Source organism: Aspergillus welwitschiae (assembly GCF_003344945.1).
Source record: "Aspergillus welwitschiae strain CBS 139.54b unplaced genomic scaffold BDQ94scaffold_6, whole genome shotgun sequence".
Classification (NCBI taxonomy): Eukaryota; Fungi; Ascomycota; class Eurotiomycetes; order Eurotiales; family Aspergillaceae; genus Aspergillus; species Aspergillus welwitschiae.
In genome coordinates, this window is record NW_020798700.1 from 965,382 (window position 1) to 984,457 (window position 19,076).

Consider the following 19,076-nt stretch of genomic DNA (forward strand, 5'->3'; position numbering starts at 1 on the left):
ACTATATCCCAAAGCCCACTCCTCCCTCTGCCGATCATCCGTTTCCCCCCCCTCACATTCCCTCATCAGCTCAATTCCCCTCTCGTCCGGCTCCACCAGATTATGTAGGACCGTCGGACCAGTCAGCCGGGCTTTGTGATATCTCCCCGCAGGTTCCGGGGTGCCGCAGGGTCTTCGAACCTGTCATGTTCCGCCCAGATTTCCATCAACCCCTGCATCTGACAGATGCAACTGATGCGCATCCGTGATCTTTGACAATGCCCCTGACAGGGGCACCCAGATGACTGTATCCCAGACTAACCTAGTCGTCACGCGATCTAGGCACAGAGGAAGCTTTTGATCATTTCCTTCAGCCAGACAAGGAAGTTCGATAGCCAGTGGCGTCTCCTCAATGGGATAGTGACGGCGGTATTCTGTTCCCCGGAGCTGGCAAACTATACAATGCAGGTGAGAATGGTCTCTCGGTAGTCGCTCCGGCCTGCATACGAACGAGTCCATACTTCCGCGCTCGAGCCAGAGCAAGCCGGACGGCGCCATGGACACGAAGGATAAGTAGCGAGGCTCCGACCAGCGTCCTTTGCAAATTTTGCTTTGGATCAGGACCAGCTCTCTCACGGACGCGCAAAGACAAGCTTCTCCCATCATGCCGTCGGTAGACCTCAACCAGATCCCTGCCTCCGCGCCGCCCGACGGCGTGACGCCCAACTTCGTGAACCCACCGAACCAAAATTATCAGATCTACTCCATCAATATTGCCCTCTGCCTTACAGGTACAGCGGTCTTGATCCTTCGCTTGTACACGCGTGGTAAACTCCAGAAGACCATTGGGGTCGATGATTGTGAGTGCCCAGCCTAGTCGTCCACTATAAGGGACCTTATTAATTGCCTCGCAGGGTTCTGTATCTGGGCGCAGGTCTGCGCGTGGCTATTTGCCATTTTGTGCATGCTCAGTATGTAACAACAGAATTGAAACCCGTGGAATTCCGGAACTAATGATGACTATAGATATCCGGAACGGCTATGGGGTCCACATTTGGGACTTATACCTCAGCAAGATCAAGCCCTTCAAGCAGGTACGTTTCACACCGGTGGCAAGTTGCACATAGCGGGCAACCACTAATTATTGCAGTATGATCTTGCGGCTGAGGACATTTTCGTCGTCGGAATCTGGCTGGTCAAAACGTCCATCTTGTTGTTCTACCTGCGCTTGAGCCCCGAAAAGCGGTTCCGCCAAATGACATACGGGATCATGGTCTTCGTTGCCTTGTACAATATCATCAGTCTGCTGGTGTTTACCCTCGGCTGTATACCGGTGCAGGCCAGTTGGGACGTGACTCTGATGCCGACTGCCAAATGCGTTGACCAACTCTCCTTCGTCTACGCTAATGCGGCATTCAATCTGTTTTCCGATCTGATCACCCTGGCGTTGCCTATTCGACTGTGCTGGTCTCTTCAGACCACTCTCAAGCAGCGGGTACTCTTGATGATAGTGCTAATGATGGGTTCTTTGTAAGTGTCTCACGTTTGAGAACCACTGTCCCTGGCTAAGCTAATCTCGTGCTCTGTTACACAGCGCGTGTGTCATTGCGATCATCCGCATTGTAACCATGATGCCATTTGTCTCCAGTATGGACCTGACCTGGTACAAAGTGACCTTAGCCAAGTGGGCGTATGTGTTCCTGTTTCTTCGATCTTCTGATAGCTATCAACTGACACATACACACAGCATGGTGGAGATCAACGTGGGTATCATCTGTTCGTGCCTGCCGGTGATGCGGCCTCTGCTCATCCGGTTCTTCCCCGCTGTTTTTGGCAGCCACGCCAGCAGCGGAGTCAACCCTATCCGCCGTGCCGACGGCAAGGACACATTTGGTGCAGCTCGCAAGAAGGTGATCCGCAACTGGGACTACCTCAGCACAGTTAAGGGAACCCACGCGGGCGAGACTGCGCACGATGTTGAGAGTCTGCATGAGGAGCCTAAGCATGACAATGGCAGCGCTGAGCCGGCCATCATGATGGCGACCGAGTATTCGGTGACTTGCAAGAGACGATCGGATTAGATGCTCAGGCATATGATCATGAGCTTGCGAAACAGCGTTCAAGAGGGGGGTTGGAGCCAACAGCGGGATTGAGAGAACAGGAGCCGCTATTGGACACATATGTCACAGAGAACATAATCATGAGGGCAGCAGTCTCTGTCGCCAGCTGAACTAGCCCGAATGACCAAGTCGGACTGAATATGTACACTTAATAATCAAATCATCATAATTTTTAATTTAGTAATAAGGGGTGCCTAGAGGAACACCCGGGAAACGTATTCACGCGTTCTAGTTGGAGACATGAGAAGCAGCTAATACGAGGAATCCCAAGGCAATGGTTACTACCAGCCAGGTCCTCAATAAATAGCCGCGGACCATTTGCTCAATTTTGGTTGACACATTTCCCCCCCAAACTCTAAATTCAGTCGACACCGGTTTTCGCGTGATAGACAGGGTGTCACCTTTCAGTTCCTCGTCCCTAGCATCCACAACACAAACAAAATCGTCAGGTTATCTCATTCAGGTGTTGTGTTCTTACGAGGATTGGCTGGAGGGTACGGGGTACGTATTACAGTCACACTGCCACAGAATGTCTTAAGAGCACTTCGTAGAAAAGCAAGATGAATCTTTAGAAACACTGGAATAATCCTGCACGCTCTGGTAGCTCGCACAGTCTACAGAGGCCAGCCATTCGAAGTGAAGTCTTGTTGGACCAGCAGAGTGCGGATCCCTGGCGCATAGCGGTTGTGGCTGTCAGAAAGGCAACGTTACTTCTGCGACGGCTGAAATTCAGTGCCATGTATCATGGTACTCCTACCACCACCATTACAGATGCCATTGCTGATCTAATAATTAGTAGAGATCAAAGGATACTGCATAAGATCTTTTTAGGATGTGGATCTACTGTCAAAGGAGAATACTATACATTTGGAAGAACTAGCTAGAACTTTCTGTGCGCAACCAATTATATTCTGCTTCCCGCCCTCGCCTCACCTTAGAGAAAAAGGATATAATGAGTATATGGCAAAAGCTGTGAGCGGACCAAGTACATGTCAGGAGCAATAGCCTGTTGAAGGGAGCTGAGCCAAAGGGTTTGCAATTAAATAGAGTTTACCGAACAGTTCTTGTACTACCCTAATGATGAGTTTATTCGTCGGTGACCTCACCACTCCCCAAAGGTTACCGTGGTTCCGTCCATGGAACAAACGCCTCCGAGTCATCTATTCTACCACAAAAATAAGCATAATATTGGAGCCATACATCGTTCTTTTCATATGACAATGTTATATGATATCCTGGCTCTAGACCGAAGGTCTTTACTTAGTATAGTAGTAATCCTTAGTGTTACAAGATATTTATTTGAACAATAACAACAATAATACTAATATTATGATTGTGTGTCTATCTTCCATACTACTGATATTGAGTACATAATATACTAATACTATATGAGATCAAGATTGGTACGACCATACTGGGTGGGATTCTACTGACTCGTATCGAAATGGTTGATTAGGTTTGGTTAGGCGTCGCATGGTTTTGCAGAATTGTCCGCGGAGGCACGTTTCAAGGTGTCCATCGATTCGACTCGGCCAAACGTCGCCTATCACTATCTGCCATCTAGACACAGCGGTAAAAGGCCTGTTCTGATGGATCCGTGGACCAGCATGCCGGATGCGTGAATATGCCCATTGCCTGGATACATGACAAGTCCCTGGGCAACTGTCATGACTTGGTTGGAATTAATAAATGTCTTCCAGCCCCAGCCCCGACACGTTCTAACTTGATAGTATAACTTCTAGAGATAGCCCAGTATAACCCAGAATCTCAGCCAGATTGCACAAGCTACGTATCTGTTATTGCAGCAGCGTGTTTCATACACCTGTACGACAACCAACCTCAACAATCCACCGAGGTCACCATGGAGCACAAAGAAAAAGGTAGCGGGATCTTCCCATGTCTTAATAATGGTGTCGGAATGGAGTCCTCAGTTAGGCTTCAAGATGTTCTCCCTTCGCCCGCTCAGGATATTGAGAGGTTCTGCCGAGTGCATGGAATTACAACCCTGCATTTCATTGAGACTGTCTGGTTAATCGTCCTTGGACCATTTCTGGATGCTGACCGCGTCTGCTTCGGTTACCGGGACCATCGCGATAGACCTCCAGACCCGACCTCAGGTCCGGCGAAGGTCATCGAGTCGGACTCGTTTCCCGATGCCTCAGTGGCAGAGATGCTCAAGACAGGCTTTTGTGCAGAGCCAGGGAATCCATCTGATGAGCAACCCCCAGCCCATAATACTGCCGTGGTCCTGATCAAGGAAATTGCGGGCTCCGACCGATCGTATCTCTTGGAGGAGGTGAGAATTTAAACACCGCTTAAGTGCGACATATTAAGCGTGTTGGAGCGCTGACAGGACGGTATAGGCCAAGCAATGGGACTATGGCGTTGTGTTGGTGGGTGAGATGAATGAACTCCTGGCTTTGGTGAGACTATCACTAGTCCACAAAACTTCAACCCTCTCACCATGCCTCGCGGAAAACCTCTCGTCCACGGTCTTACAGATCATCCAAGAGATTTTGGCCGATCCTAATCGGCATATCAAGGACCTGACTCTATTCAGCCCACTGAACCGAGACAATGTTCTGCGGTGGAACGGTGGTAAACAGCAGAGTCCAGCAACATCCCTGATTAAGGTTATCCAACAGCGTGCATGCGAGCGTCCACACCACCCAGCCGTGTGTGCGTGGGATGGGACCCTATCATATTCACAGCTTGACTGTCTGGCAACGCAGTGGGCCAGCCACCTGCAGCGCTTGGGTATTGGGCCAGAACACATGGTCCCTGTGATGATGAACAAGTCACAGTGGATGGTTGTGGCAGAACTCGCCATCTTGAAGGCCGGTGGCGCTTTTGTGCCCATTGATCCAAAGCAGCCAACTGACCGATTGAGGAACATAATAACCCAAGTGAACGCTACAGTTGCAATTACATCTACCGACCTGGTACCGATATTATCGAGCCTCCTCGGCACGATTGTCATCATATCTTCGGAAACAACCTCGAATTTACCGACCACCATGTCAGATGTACCAGCGCGAGACATCACCCTTGAAACCACGGCTTACGTGCTATTCACATCCGGAAGTACCGGACAACCCAAGGGTTGTGTTGCGAAACACCGCGCGCTGGCAAACCTGGCAAACCTGGCACCAAGTCTGAAAATCACAGCCGAGAGCCGAGTATTGCAGTCTGCCTCGTACGGCTTTGTAATGTCCTTGGCTGAGATATTCTGCTCCCTGACAGTAGGGGCGACAGTATGTATCCCCTCGAAGGAAGATTGTATCAACAACCTCCAAAGGGCGATGGAATCGATGCTGGTCAGCTGGGCGATACTCACCCCCTCAGCAGCACAGTCCCTGGTAAGCCCGTTGGCATTCCTAAAGACTCTGGTCCTAGCTGGCGAGCCCATACGCACCGACCTCTTTCAAATGTGGGCACACCAACTAGATCTACATTTGGTATTGGGGTGTACTGAATGGGCGGGTGCATCTGTTTCACCGCCCATCCGTTCTGAGGCAGATATCAGATGTATTGGCACCTCGCCGACAGGGCGCCTTTGGTTGGTGGATCCCACGGACCACAATTGCCTTGCTCCACTTGGTGCCGTTGCTGAACTGCTGGTGGAGAGCCCTGGGCTGGCAGATGGCTATCTCAACAATGCCTCACAAACAGCATCGGCCTTCATCAATGCCCCTGCCTGGTATCGTATGATGGGGCCGGTCAATGATACCGGGGTGACACTTTACAAAACGGGCGACTTGGTGCAGTATTACGCCGATGGCAAGATCAGGTATATCGGCCGCAAAAATACTCAGGTGAAGATCCGCGGGAAAAGACTCGAATTGGGGGAAATAGAGTATCACATCCGTCAGATTAGCCCCGCGATAGAGAAGGCCATAGCCGAAGCCGCTGCCCCGAAAGGCAGTGAGACCCCAATTGTTGTCGCCTTTTTGTACTCTTCCGACCAGGAGGCTCTACTGCTACGCTTCCAAGCACATGTCGATTCGATCAAAAAGGGCCTGGAGCAGGTACTGCCCGACCACATGTGGCCGAGCATTTACCTTCCCCTCGAATCTGTTCCGTTGACCACCACTGCCAAAACCGATCGAAAGAAGCTCCGTCACATTATTTGCACTTCTACTCGCCAGGATCTGGAGAACGATCTGACACCGGCATCTCCTATCGTGCCACCAGCGACCGAGTTGGAGTTGGAACTTCATCAACTATTTGCTGAAACCCTGCATGTCGAGCCAATCTCCTTTGGCGTCAATCATAGCTTCATCCGTCTTGGCGGCGACTCGGTGACAGCCATGCGTTTAGCCAATCGTTGTAGTCAAATGAACTACAGATTGACGATGCAAGATATTCTTCAACACCAAACGGTGGCCAACCTTGCCTCGCAGCTCGATCGGTACAGGAAGGATAACGCGCCATCCTCCACACCTGCCATTGAACACCTGACCCCTGAACGGTCTTTCCCACCAGTGAGCGAATCTGGCATCCAAGACGAATTTGTCAAAGTGCTGGAAGCAAGCATCAGTGCTACTGATGCTTTCACTGATCGTGGTGTTGATTCCGCGATGGCCACGCAGTTGGTCGACCAAATCAATGGACAATTCGGCACTAAGATTACTGGCAACGAGATCCTCCCAATAATAGCTGCTCTCGCGAAACGGCCTGTGTCCCAAGTGAATGAAAATCTGCCTATACCTAGGACACGATCTACCGAGCCAGTGGTGCAGTCATTTGCACAGCGCCGCCTATGGTTTCTGGACCAGTTGCATCCCGATTCAACACGGTATCTCCTGCCCCTTGCCACACGACTGCGCGGTCGTCTCAACCTTTCTGCGTTGGAGATAGCCCTCAATGCAGTAGTAGAACGCCATTAACCTCTCCGCACCACGTTCAACAATCAAGATGGCATTGAAGTGCAAGTAGTCCATCCCTTCAGGCCAAAGCGGCTTGAGATAATTGATATGGCGCTCAAGGAAGACCAGGACATCTGGGATGCCTTGCAGAGCGAACAACGCACCACATTCAATTTGGAGGACGAACCAGGATGGAGGCCATTGGTCTTCCGTCTGGGGCCTGATGATCATATCCTGTCAATTGTCATGCATCATATTATATCCGACGGGTGGTCGGTGGATATTCTTCGAAACGAACTCAATATCTTCTATTCGGCAGCAATTCGCTCATGTGAGCCCCTTTCACAAGTTGATCCGCTCCCAACGCATTACCGTGACTTTTCGGCTTGGCAACGGCAGCAAGAAGACAAGAGCCAGTCACGAGTAAAGGCCTGGCTTCAGGAACTTGATGGAAGCAAGCCGGCTGAACTCCTCTGTGACAAGCCACGTCCTGCTATACTCTCCGGTGATGCGGGTCGTCGGACAGTGGATATCAGTGGAGGGCTCCACCGGAACCTGCAGCGCTTTTGCAGGGCCCACCGGGTCACCGCTCACACGGTTTTGCTCGCAACCTTCAGGGCAGCGCAATATCGTCTCACAGGTGCTACAGATGCAATAATCGGCACACCGTTTGCAGGCCGCTATCAACATGAGCTGGAACCACTCATTGGGTTCTTCATCAATCTTCAGTGTATTCGCACGGAGGTTGAGCATGCGCGTACGACATTTTACCACCTCGTTCAGCAGGTTCGAGCAAAAATGCACATGGCATTTACTAACCAGGATATCCCTTTCGAGAGGATTGTGTCGGAGCTAGCTGACAGGCGCGACCTCTCCCGTAACCCCCTTGTGCAGATGGTTTTTGCTGTCCACTCCCAAACAGACTTGGGCAACTTGAGCATCGAAGGTGTGGAGGCTGAACCATTGACTCTGTCTTCAACCTCAAGGTTTGACCTGGAATTTCACATGTACCAGGGCAGAGACTGCTTTAGAGGCGAGATCCTCTTCTCCCTAGACCTGTTTCACCAGGAGACAATAGACATACTACATGCCCTCTTCATTGACGTCCTCCACCATGGATTAACTCAGCCTGCTACGCCTATTGATTTAATCCAACTCAATGATGCAAACGGAACTCTGCATCAGCATGGACTTCTTCACATCCAGGAAAAAGATTATCCTCGTGGGTTGAGTGTAGTTGATGTATTCAAGCAACAAGTCAAATGCTGTCCCGCCAAGATAGCTGTCAAAGACTCCTCCACGGAGTTGACCTATCATGAATTAGACTCTCAATCAGATCGAGTCGCCATCTTCCTGACAAATCAGTCACTGGCCCCGGAAAGCGTGATTGGGGTCTTTGCAGACCGAGGGTGCGAGACAATTGTCGCATTTTTGGGCGTTCTAAAGGCGAACATGGCCTACCTACCGCTCGATGTTAAATCCCCAATGGGCCGCCTTGAAACGATCTTGTCATCTGCCCACATGTGCAAGATCATTCTCTTGGGCAGTCGTATTGAACGCCCTGCTCTCAGTATAAGTGACTTGCAGTTGATTCCTATTCCAGACATTCTGACCAAGCGTGACCGAGATGACCCCACGATTTCCCACACATCGTTGACCATGATGCCTAGCGCCGAAAGTACTGCATATATCATATACACATCCGGCTCCACAGGAGTACCCAAGGGAGTCATGATCCAACACAGGGCAATACTTAGGTTAGCACGGTGCACCGATATTATCAGTCACCACAACAATCCTGGAGCGATAGCACATACGAGCAATATTGCGTTCGACATGTCAGTCTGGGAAATATACACGGCACTTCTGAATGGACAGACATTAGTCTGTATTGATCCTATGGCGGTATTAAACTACAAATTGCTTGGTCACATTTTCGCACACGAGGGAGTCCAGATAGCTATGTTAACCCCAGCGATGCTTAAACAGTGCCTGATTGAATCCGCATCTACCATCAGCCAGTTGGAGATTCTGTTGATTGGTGGCGACTGCCTGGATCCATCTGATGCTATTACCGCGCGGACACTGGTCAAGAGCGAGCTCATAAATGCCTATGGGCCAACCGAGAATGGTGTCGTGAGCACCCTATATAGGATTCCAGACAATGGGATCTTTCCCAACGGTGTTCCTATTGGTAGATCCATCAATGACTCCGCTGCATACGTGATGGATCCTAGCAACCGATTGGTTCCAGTTGGGGTAATGGGTGCGCTTGTTGTTACTGGCGATGGTTTGGCTAAAGGATATGTTGATTCACAACTGGATATTGGCCGTTTCGTGACAGTCCATATTCCTGGGCGATCACCGATCAGAGCCTACCAGACCGGAGACTGTGTCCGATATCGGCCAAGTGATGGCCAGCTCGAATTCTTTGGCCGCATGGATCAGCAAATCAAAATACGAGGCCACCGTATCGAACTCGGGGAAATTGATCATGTACTCCTTCAGAACAGCACAGTTAGTGACGCGGTTACGGTTGTTGATCGACGAGAGGGGCACGAACCGCAGATTGTCAGCTTTGTCACCGTCCGTTCAGACCCAGGGCAGATCCAAGCCACCCAACGGAATCTCCAGGGTTGGTTAGAAGGCAGGCTGCCATCCTACATGATTCCCCAGACTATTGAAGTGTTAAACCAAATGCCCATCAATAGTAGCGGGAAGGTTGACCGCCAAAAGCTGGCGAGAATGGCCGAGGTCCCCACTCCATGCCAGCCTACAATGGACCAATTGCCGCCAATCGATGAGGTCGAGCGAACGGTGTTGGAAGAATTGACCGCCATGCTTGGTGTCGAGATGAGAGTTACCGATAACTTCTTCAGGGTCGGGGGGCACTCACTGATGGCCACCAGAATGGCGTCCAGGATCATGAGACGGCTTGATGTGGAGATAACGGTGCGGGACATATTCGAGTACCCCACCGCTGCCAGCCTGGCGGAGAAAATTCGGAATTGTGAACCCACCAAGTACGTTCCGATATTACCCATTGAGCACAAGAAGCCGGCCGAGGAAGGGGAATCAGGGGAGCAGCGGGAAGCAGTGGAGCTGTCCTTTGCGCAAGGTCGCCTCTGGATGTTGGAGCAAATGAATCCCGGTCAATCTTGGTATCATACGCCATTCGCTGTGCGGCTGCAAGGCTCTTTAAACCTCGAAGCCCTGGGAAAGGCCTTTTTCACCCTTGCGCAGCGCCATGAGAGCCTTCGAACGACATTTGAAACCCGCCGTGATCATCCAGTACAAGTAGTCCATCCCCATCCATTCGACTCTCGACCCTTAACCGTGATTGATGTCAGCGCCCGCCCAGATGCGGACCTTGCGGCTGTTCTTCACCGGGAGCAGACAGCTCCGTTCGACCTGACTACCGATCCAGCGTGGCGAGTTGCAGCAATTCGCTTGGGACCAGAGACACACGTCCTCTCCGTGGTAATACACCATATCCTCTGCGATGGTTGGTCAGTGAGCATCATCCAGAAGGAACTAGCTCTATTTTATGCTTCCGCTGTTCGGGGTGAGGTGCCCTCATCATGTCTTGCTCCGCTCCCAATCCAGTACCGCGACTTTGCGGCCTGGCAACATGAGGTCAGTCAGGGTCATGAGCATCGCCGACAGCTGGAATATTGGGTAACCCAGCTGGAGGGGAGTCATCCTGCAGAGTTTCTGTGTGATAAGCCACGGCCAGCGTCCTTCGCGGGAGCCGCTGGTGTTTGCCAAATTCAAGTTGAAGGCACGGTATACACGCAATTGCAGCAGTTCTGCCAGACATATCAGGTTACGCCCTTTGTCGTCCTGTTAACGGCATTTCGCATCGCGCACTACAGGCTGACAGGATCAACGGATGCAACAATTGGGACGCCTGTTGCCAATCGAAATCGTCAGGAACTCGAAGACTTGGTAGGATTTTTCGTCAACCTCCAATGTATTCGGATTCCAATCGAGGAGGTGTCGTTTCTTGAGCTAGTCGAACAAGTCCGTTCAACTACATCTGCAGCATCCGCCAATCAAGATGTGCCGTTCGAGCACATTGTAAATACTACGCAAACGGACCGTGATCTATCACGAAATCCCTTGGTTCAGGTAGCTTTTGTCCTTCACTCTGAAGCAAACATGGCTGCATTCCATCTCGAGGGGATTGATACTGAACCGGTCGATCTCGTACCGACTTCGCGGTTTGATATGGAGTTCCACCTGTACCAAAAACACAATACGATTGAAGGCTATATTCTGTACGCCGAATCTTTATTCACCGCACAAACGATTGAAATTATACAGCAAACATTTGCCAAGATCCTCAAGCACTGTCTTCTGCTACCCTCTACCACGCCTGGCGCATTTCCGCTGGTGGACGACTATACCAGCCCGGACGCAGCGGCGATGGGACAGGCCTACGGCCATTGCACGGACTATCCACGGGATATGAACGTGGTTGAAGCTTTTCAGCAGCAGGTGGCGAGTTTCCCAAACCGCATAGCAGTCACAGATCGGTCAGCACGACTGACGTATTCCGAGCTGGATAGCCGGTCTGACCGGGTTGCATCCTGGCTGTCGGTGCTTTCGCTTCCCGTGGAAACGCCCGTGGCGGTGCTCGCAAATCGATCATGTGAAGCTACGGTTGCCCTTCTTGGGATTCTCAAAGCAAACTTGGCATATCTCCCACTAGATGTTCGAGCCCCCGCAGGCCGCATTGAAACTCTTCTCTCATTCGTACCCAATTGCAAACTGCTTCTGCTAGGATCTGAGATTCGGAATCCTGTAGCCAAAAGGGAAGGGATCACAACAAAGCCGATCACCGAGGCTAGCATGACATCTACATACCTTCTTTCGCGACCGTCGGCCACCAGCCTTGCCTACATCATTTTTACCTCCGGATCGACCGGACAGCCAAAGGGTGTCATGGTGGAACATCGTGGGATTATCCGATTGGTGAAGGGTAGTAATGTTGTGGGCGAGACCGAGGCGGCCTGCTCTGTCGCTCACATGTCGAACCTGGCCTTTGATGCCTCCACATGGGAAATATTTACTGCCTTGCTGAATGGCGGCACCGTGGTGTGCATCGATTCGAAGACAGTGGCAGATTATTCTGCGCTTGGTGAGGCGTTTCAGCGTGAGAGTGTCCGCATGGCACTGTTTACGCCAGCGCTACTCAAGCAATGCTTAACTGCGTCTCCGGCGACGGTCAGTATGCTAGACACCTTGGTTACAGGAGGCGACGTACTTGATCCAGACGATGTGGTCAAGGTAAAGCGACTACCGAGGCAGCCTCGCGTTATTAATGCATATGGGCCAACAGAGAACACGGTAATCAGCACAATCTACTGCATACCACCTGGGGGTGATGCATGCGTTAACGGAGTTCCAATTGGTCAACCAATCTCCAACTCTGGAGCCTGTGTAGTGGATCGCGACCTCCGGATCGTGCCTGTCGGTACCATTGGCGAGCTCATTGTTACGGGAGACGGTCTGGCCCGAGGCTATACACAGCCAAAATTGGACCAGGGGAGGTTTATAACTCTGGCGGTCGGCTCAAAAACAGTCCGCGGGTATCGCACCGGCGACATTGTTCGATATCGGCCTGGTGACGGCCAGTTGGAATACTTTGGGCGCATCGATCAACAGGTAAAGATTCGTGGCCATCGGGTGGAACTTACTGAGATCGACCAATATTTGCTCGCTTTCAGCTTCATCCAGGAGGCTGTATCAATCTACCGGAAAGAGGAAGCCCTGGGATCTGATTTGGTCAGCTTCGTTACAGCCGATGATGGTCAGGACTGGCACGCAACCATGGGAGTCAGTGGACAAGATACGAGCGGGCAAGTTCAAGTCTGGGGAGAATTTTTCGAAACAAACGTTTACCATCTCTCTGGACTACATCCCAGCGAACGTGGAAGGGATTTTAGAGGTTGGAAGTCGATGTATACTGGTGCACCGATCGAAAAGGCAGAGATGAACGAATGGCTTGACGACACTATCGGGGCACTGCTTAATGGAGGCTCGCCCGGTCATGTCTTCGAAGTCGGAACTGGCACTGGCATGATACTCTTCAATGTCGTCGAAGGGCTTCAGAGCTACGTTGGGCTTGAGCCCTCGATTGCGGCCTTTGAATTTGTCCAGGCAGCCGTCCCCAGTATTCCTGGGTTAGAAGGCAAGGTACGGTTGCAGAAAGGGACGGCCGACGATATCAGCCGACTTGACAGATCCAACCCTGTTGATGTCGCCATTATCAACTCGGTGGCGCAGTACTTCCCATCCCCTGGATATCTGCTCAGGGTCGTGGAGGACCTGGTATGTCTGCAAGGCGCCAAACGCATTTTCCTTGGTGATCTACGGTCATATGCATTGTACGAAGAATTTCAAGTGAGCAAGGCGCTATACGGTGAGACACATGGAGTACCCACCATGGCCAATATTCGATCACAGATGGCGGAAACTGTTCACCTAGAAGAGGAGCTCTTAGTAGACCCGGCCTTTTTCACTTCCCTGCCAAGCCGAGTCCCGCAGCTCATTCAGCATGTGGAAATCCTGCCCAAGCGTATGGTAGCTACCAACGAGCTAAGTTGTTACCGCTATGCCGCTGTCCTGTACGCCAAGCAGCAGCCGAACTTGGAGCTGCGCATTCACGACGTCGAAGAGAGCCAATGGATTGATTTTTCCGCAAGAAAGATGAATCGCGAGTCTCTGTTCGAATATTTGCGACAACAAACCATTGATACATCTTTGGTGGCAATCAGCAATATTCCCTACAGTAAGATTAACTTGGAACGGCTGGTAGTAGACCTGCTGAAGGATCGCTTGGTCGAAAGGATAAGAGGACCTGGCTGGCTCGCGTCACTCAGTGAAAGGGCCAAGAAACTTCCATCTCTTGCAGCCCCCGACTTGATAGAACTGGCTGAGAAGACAGGCTTTCACGTCGAGATCAGCTGGGCCCGCCAGCACTCACAACGTGGTGGGCTGGACGCCATCTTCCACCGCATTGAGCCTGCCCAGAAGGGCGCAAGGGTGCTATTCCGGTTCCCAACAGACCACCAGGGACGAGCACCTGGTCAATTGAGTAACAACCCACTACAATTGTCATCCAATCGAGACATGGAGAAATGGGTGCGGAAGGCCTTGCAAAAGTCATTGCCAACGTATATGGTCCCCAGACTGGTCAGGGTTTTAGAGCGAATGCCTATCAACAGCAATGGGAAGATCGACCGCAAGGCTCTTGCAAGCATGGTTGCTGGCACTGTATCCCAAAACACTGTGTCAGCTAGAGTCGATCCGCGTGATGATCTGGAACGAGCGTTGCTTCATCAGTTTACGAAGGCGCTCGGGCAAGATATCGGCGTTCTCGAAAGCCTGTTTGATCATGGGGGCCACTCGCTGACTGCGATAAAGCTGGTCAATGGGATCAATGAACAGCTCCATACTCGTGCCAGGGCGAGTGACGTCTTCGAGTGTCCTACTGTTGCCGGTCTCGCCGCAAGGATTCGATCCTGGCCGGGATCGATAACGAGACCTGTCGCCTCAACATTTTCCCTTGTTGGGGGCAATCTCTCACCCGCCACTTCAGGCGAGCTCGCCAAAATTGGACTGAGTCCCACTGAAGTGGCTGATATCGTTCCTGTGACAAACACACAGGCCTGGTTCCTTACCCGATGGGCCCCAGTCTCCATGCGCCTTAATCTCCACGGCAGGATCGATATCAATCAGTGGAGAACGGCTTGTCACGCTGTGGCACAAAAGCACAGTACTCTACGCACTTTGTTTACTAGACTCGAAGGGAGATTCGTCCAGGTCATCCTGCGAGCAGTCAACGTTCCATTTACCAAGTTGACCAGTGATACGGTTGCCGATGAGGCTCATTCTAGGCTTTCTCCGGTCTCCACGAAGCTATATACGAGATTTGAACTAGTTTCTCAGTCTCCGACAAGTCACTCATTCATTGTTCGGTTGTCTCATGCACAATACGACGGGTTTTCACTCCCGCTCCTCTTTTCTGATTTGGCCTCAGCTTACAATGGCAACCTGCTCTCGCCATCACTACCAGTCCCCTTCTCGGACTATGTATATGGATGTGCATACCACCGATCGGCAGATTCGCTGAGCTTCTGGAATGACTATTTGCGGGGGGCTCGCCTGACCACCTTATCGGATACGACCCTTTCTGGGGATTACAAGGCTGTAGATGTTAAACAAACCGTGACTGGTGAACTTCCCACGTCGTTGCCTGGAATCACATTCCCAACTCTTGTCAATGCAGCATTCGCTTTCACGCTGGCAGAGATGGTCTGTAGCCAAGATGTCACATTCGGGCTGGTTCTGAACACCCGTGACCTACCTATCAACGGCGTGGAGGCCATTCTTGGACCGTGTATCAACCTCAGTCCCGTGCGAGTGCAATCGCAGCAGGCGTGGACCGTCAGCGAGCTTTGTCAGAACTTACATGACAGTTACACCGCGGTTTCTCGTCACGGATACCTCGAATTGCCGGATATTGTTGCCAACTGCACCGACTGGCCAAGGGACAGTGACTTTGGCTGCTTGATAAATCATTTCCCTCCGGATCGTACCCCTTCCTTCTCATTGAAAGACGCTGATGTGGTGGACTTTTCAATGGATACTCGGATCGATCTGACCGATCAGCTGCTTGTTCGCTCAATCGTGGGTGATGGAACTTGGGAAGTACAGGCGCTGACTTCAAGCAACGTGATGAGCGACAAAAAGGCCTCCGCTTTGGCTGAGAGGCTTTTGAAAACTGCGCAGAGATTTTCGCAGTACCCAGAAGCACCCTTATCTTCACACTTATTGCGTTAAGCTTGTGTTGATGCTTTTGGAATAGCTGTATGTAGCTTTGTTGATTCTGTTCAGGACGCCGGGTTCGAGGACTTGTAGGAATTGTGATGAGCATTGCGCTCATCGCAACGATAATAACGTATCCTGACAGGATTCTTCGCGATTTCGGCATGTTATTGTGTCGCGCATGCTAGCTGTTACTGAACTAAATATATTGCTCCGTAAATCACAAATTCCTCGAAATGTATACAGCCGGCCAGATTCCTCGGTTTCGAGGCAATGGTAGCACCAATCTCCTGTGACGATTACCTTTTTAATTCCGTCCATCTCAACTTAAAGAAAACCTGACAAGTAGATGGAAGTCGAATACAACTCTGCTGGGTATGTGATAGTAAGACTCGGGAGGTATATAATAAATGCGTCGGTCTGTAGCAACTTGCAGTGCTTGCTGCAAGACTGAACCGTCTTTTGCACACATTGAAATCTTGAATTAGAGCAAAATTCTATTATATCCGTAGAGTTCGATATTAGGTACACATTTGCGACCGTAACATGTCATGAAACCCATCGTCCATCATCAGCATCTGCCATATACACACATAATTATTAGTTTCCCGAGACGGCATGGGACAGTGGCCATCCATCCATCCTCTCTATACATTAAGTCAATCATTATCCACCATCGACCTGAATCGCATCGCCATTATCGTAGAAGTATCATTAAGTCAATCCCTTAGTTGCACACCAACTTGTAGCTGACATATTCGGCATCGCCTTGGAGGCATTGTCCCAGGGTCACGTTGTGCTGGCCAGCGGAGCAGTTGTCTTCGGTGAAGATTTGCACTATTTATAGAATTAGCAAGGCACGTGAGAATATACTTTTTGCAGAAGAGATAAGCTTACCACCACAGCCGGCGACATTGTATTCGAAGCTGACAGACTCAATGGTTTGGTTGCCGGGGAAGGTTTTGCACTGGTTGAGAGCCGATCGGTAAATACCCAGTTCGCCCATGTTCTCGTTGTAGCAGCCGGGTTCGCCGAACAGGCGGAGTTGAGCGAGACGAGTATCGCCGGTGGGAAGGGCCACGACTGAGATGACCATTGCGATCAGGGCAGAGAGGAGCAGAGTGAATTGCATGGTGATGATGAAGGTGGGTTTGGGGATGAAGAGTGATTTTTTCGAGAGTGGTAGTAGGGTGGTTAGGACTGAAAGGTTTATAGGATTATAAGAATTATATGATTTAGGACAGTAAGGTTGTTGATTTACTGAGTGGAAAGTAGCAGGTACATGTCCTCTTTTATAGACAACAGACTGTCAGCCAGAGTGAATGGCGCAGTCATCAGTCTCCCCGCAACAACCGGCTGTTGGTTCTGGCCTGGACTTGATCAATTGGGGATTTCGCGCATCCGCGGGGGCAAAGATCGGCGCCTTGCCTCGACGATCCCTGCCGTGAAGGAGGAAAAGTGATGCCGTCCGTCAGCCGAGTTGGACCCTCCCATGATGCCATTGCAACCTTAAGAGCGGCGAATCCTCTCACCGTCTTTCTAAGCTCTAAATTTTTACTCTTTTTTTGGGAGGTATCTACAAGGACCATTCACTATGATTGTCTCTACTATGGAATTCACTCACTCTTCCTCTTTCTGCCGCGGTTTCTCGCCGTTGAGCAACAGTCCACTGCCGGTCCAGGTTACAATCAATCGGAGGCGGGGGCTGGACGCTTGAGGCTGGGAGTTTTGGGGGCTGAAGGGAGGCTGGGAAGACAGGAAGACGGCTCACTGCATGCATGTCTCGGATGCGCCACGTCCACCATTTGGGGTTTCCAGGCGGGTGGGGTTGGCGATCATGGAGCCACAGTGGGATTGAGTGGCCATTGTGAATCCTGTTCATCCTTCGCGGCAGGCGGACGAGCCGGATCATCGGATCGAATCGGATAATCAAGGGGCAGGCAATTCATCGACGATGAAAGCCTCCTAGCTTTTTCATTGGGAACACGAGGGAGGTTGTTGTGTTGTTGTGAATATTGCTAAGATGCGACCGGAGTGAAGTGTTGAAAAGACAGTTCGACAGTGCTTCTATTCCGAGCACCGATCAGTCGGGATGTGCTGGCTGGTGCAGCTGAACACCGCATCAGCATCTGTCACCACTTGTTGCCGATGCACTCAGCGACCTGTCAACAACATCAGCGGAATGCACTGTGCTAAGAATAGCTGGAATGCAGGATATCGATAAGAATAGAACAGTGGCAGGGCTGAGGGGCACGATGCAGGCGAAGATTATCACTGGGGTGATGAGGTGGACATGTTGGACCATCTCAAGCCCAGAAACAATCACGCCCAGCAGTCAGCAGTGCAACCTCAACAACTGGTATCTTATTCCATCACATCACATCACATCGCAGGTATTCGGTAGAAGATGGGGATGGATGGACACGGAGCAAACCGCGTCACACCGACAACGCCAAGGCAGTGGCCGGTTCACAATCGCCACACACTGCCAGGACAACCATGTCGCCTTGTGATGACTTGGATGAAAATGCCTCCCAGCCAGCTTCATTTATCGAAATGGATTGTGCACACATCTTTCATGGATCCTCAAAGAGGTCGATGGACCGTACGCCGCGCTTAACTGCGGAATAGAGGGCGAGAGAGACAACTCTCGCCGGCCATGGATTCCGACATTATAGATTGGCAGTGAATGGAGACTGGATCAGCCGCAAAGTCTTTGGTATTCGGAAAACACTTCCTACTGCAAGCTAACACTCAGAGATGACCTCGACAAGTTCGGGGACGCATGCAAAGAACTTCGGCGATATCCTCGCAGGATCCGGCATCGTCGGAGTCGCCGACCGCTTTAGAGTAATAAAGTCGCCGAGCAACCCGCGTTATCCTCCGTAGATGTCATCCGATCGCAGCGCCGACGAACCTGCTCTTCATCCCGATCATGAAGAAGGGCAAAGAGGTCGTAGAGAGACCAGTTCACCAGTTCACCGGGGAATCGGCGTAACTCCGGTATTTCCGATCGATCTCCCTGCGTTATTCTTCAGTCAACCTCCCATCAAGACCCCAAAACACGGTAACGTATGATTGATTGGTTATTAATGACTACTATTTATCCCCTTCACGGGTTGCCATAGACGAAGCGATTCTAGGCCTTGGAAGGGATGCTCTAGACCTTCTGCCTCATCGCGCAGGCTCCGACGCGGGCCGCTGGTCGGCAGGGATGCATTAGTCGTGTCAATAATAACCATGAAGGCGGGCCCATCGCTTGCCTCGCCGCGCA

General features: G+C 51.1%; 4 protein-coding genes across 4 annotated transcripts; 3 read left to right on the forward strand and 1 right to left on the reverse strand.

Moving 5' to 3' along the window:
- The first annotated feature begins 66 nt into the window (after window positions 1–66).
- Window positions 67–2,264, forward strand: BDQ94DRAFT_138402 (uncharacterized protein). Its single transcript, XM_026765239.1, has 6 exons — window positions 67–839; window positions 894–950; window positions 1,006–1,073; window positions 1,130–1,509; window positions 1,574–1,669; window positions 1,727–2,264. The coding sequence occupies exons 1-6, from the start codon at window positions 644–646 to the stop codon at window positions 2,058–2,060; spliced, it is 1,131 nt and encodes a 376-aa protein (XP_026629788.1). The 5' UTR covers window positions 67–643; the 3' UTR covers window positions 2,061–2,264.
- Window positions 2,265–3,960: 1,696 nt separating this feature from the next.
- On the forward strand, window positions 3,961–15,817 carry BDQ94DRAFT_157614 (acetyl-CoA synthetase-like protein; the record flags this gene model as incomplete). Its single annotated transcript, XM_026768769.1, has 43 exons — window positions 3,961–4,395; window positions 4,463–4,488; window positions 4,528–4,591; window positions 4,643–4,678; window positions 4,709–4,774; window positions 4,811–4,856; window positions 4,920–4,940; window positions 5,007–5,164; window positions 5,201–5,310; window positions 5,398–5,416; window positions 5,453–5,582; window positions 5,619–5,658; window positions 5,728–5,966; window positions 6,000–6,037; window positions 6,068–6,175; window positions 6,212–6,431; window positions 6,462–6,481; window positions 6,521–6,694; window positions 6,728–6,780; window positions 6,814–6,835; window positions 6,878–6,932; window positions 7,017–7,033; window positions 7,067–7,340; window positions 7,371–7,390; window positions 7,427–7,492; window positions 7,529–7,607; window positions 7,644–7,753; window positions 7,790–8,189; window positions 8,226–10,472; window positions 10,506–10,537; window positions 10,574–10,603; window positions 10,634–10,645; window positions 10,679–10,753; window positions 10,784–10,812; window positions 10,843–10,994; window positions 11,028–11,069; window positions 11,103–11,494; window positions 11,531–11,621; window positions 11,658–11,725; window positions 11,762–11,773; window positions 11,804–12,319; window positions 12,518–12,757; window positions 12,788–15,817. 43 exons carry the CDS (start codon window positions 3,961–3,963, stop codon window positions 15,815–15,817), a joined length of 10,014 nt encoding a protein of 3,337 aa, XP_026629789.1.
- A 584-nt stretch (window positions 15,818–16,401) lies between these two features.
- On the reverse strand, window positions 16,402–17,140 carry BDQ94DRAFT_116676 (uncharacterized protein). Its single transcript, XM_026763684.1, has 2 exons — window positions 16,700–17,140; window positions 16,402–16,639 (listed from the first exon to the last, which is right to left on the reverse strand). Exons 1-2 carry the CDS (start codon window positions 16,932–16,934, stop codon window positions 16,530–16,532), a joined length of 345 nt encoding a protein of 114 aa, XP_026629790.1. The 5' UTR covers window positions 16,935–17,140; the 3' UTR covers window positions 16,402–16,529.
- Window positions 17,141–17,552: 412 nt separating this feature from the next.
- Window positions 17,553–18,361, forward strand: BDQ94DRAFT_138406 (uncharacterized protein). The gene has a single exon (XM_026765240.1). It carries the CDS (start codon window positions 18,010–18,012, stop codon window positions 18,313–18,315), a length of 306 nt encoding a protein of 101 aa, XP_026629791.1. The 5' UTR covers window positions 17,553–18,009; the 3' UTR covers window positions 18,316–18,361.
- Window positions 18,362–19,076: the final 715 nt, after the last annotated feature.

Bases quoted from the DNA above. Each gene is read 5' to 3' on its own strand.
- BDQ94DRAFT_138402 (XM_026765239.1), top strand. From the start codon at position 644: ATGCCGTCGGTAGACCTCAACCAGATCCCTGCCTCCGCGCCGCCCGAC. The intron at 840-893 runs GTGAGTGCCCAG...ATTGCCTCGCAG, and splicing joins GACCATTGGGGTCGATGATT to GGTTCTGTATCTGGGCGCAG. The intron at 951-1,005 runs GTATGTAACAAC...TGATGACTATAG, and splicing joins TGCCATTTTGTGCATGCTCA to ATATCCGGAACGGCTATGGG.
- BDQ94DRAFT_116676 (XM_026763684.1), bottom strand. From the start codon at position 16,934: ATGCAATTCACTCTGCTCCTCTCTGCCCTGATCGCAATGGTCATCTCA. The intron at 16,640-16,699 runs GTAAGCTTATCT...TTCTATAAATAG, and splicing joins CAATGTCGCCGGCTGTGGTG to TGCAAATCTTCACCGAAGAC.
- BDQ94DRAFT_138406 (XM_026765240.1), top strand. From the start codon at position 18,010: ATGCAGGATATCGATAAGAATAGAACAGTGGCAGGGCTGAGGGGCACG.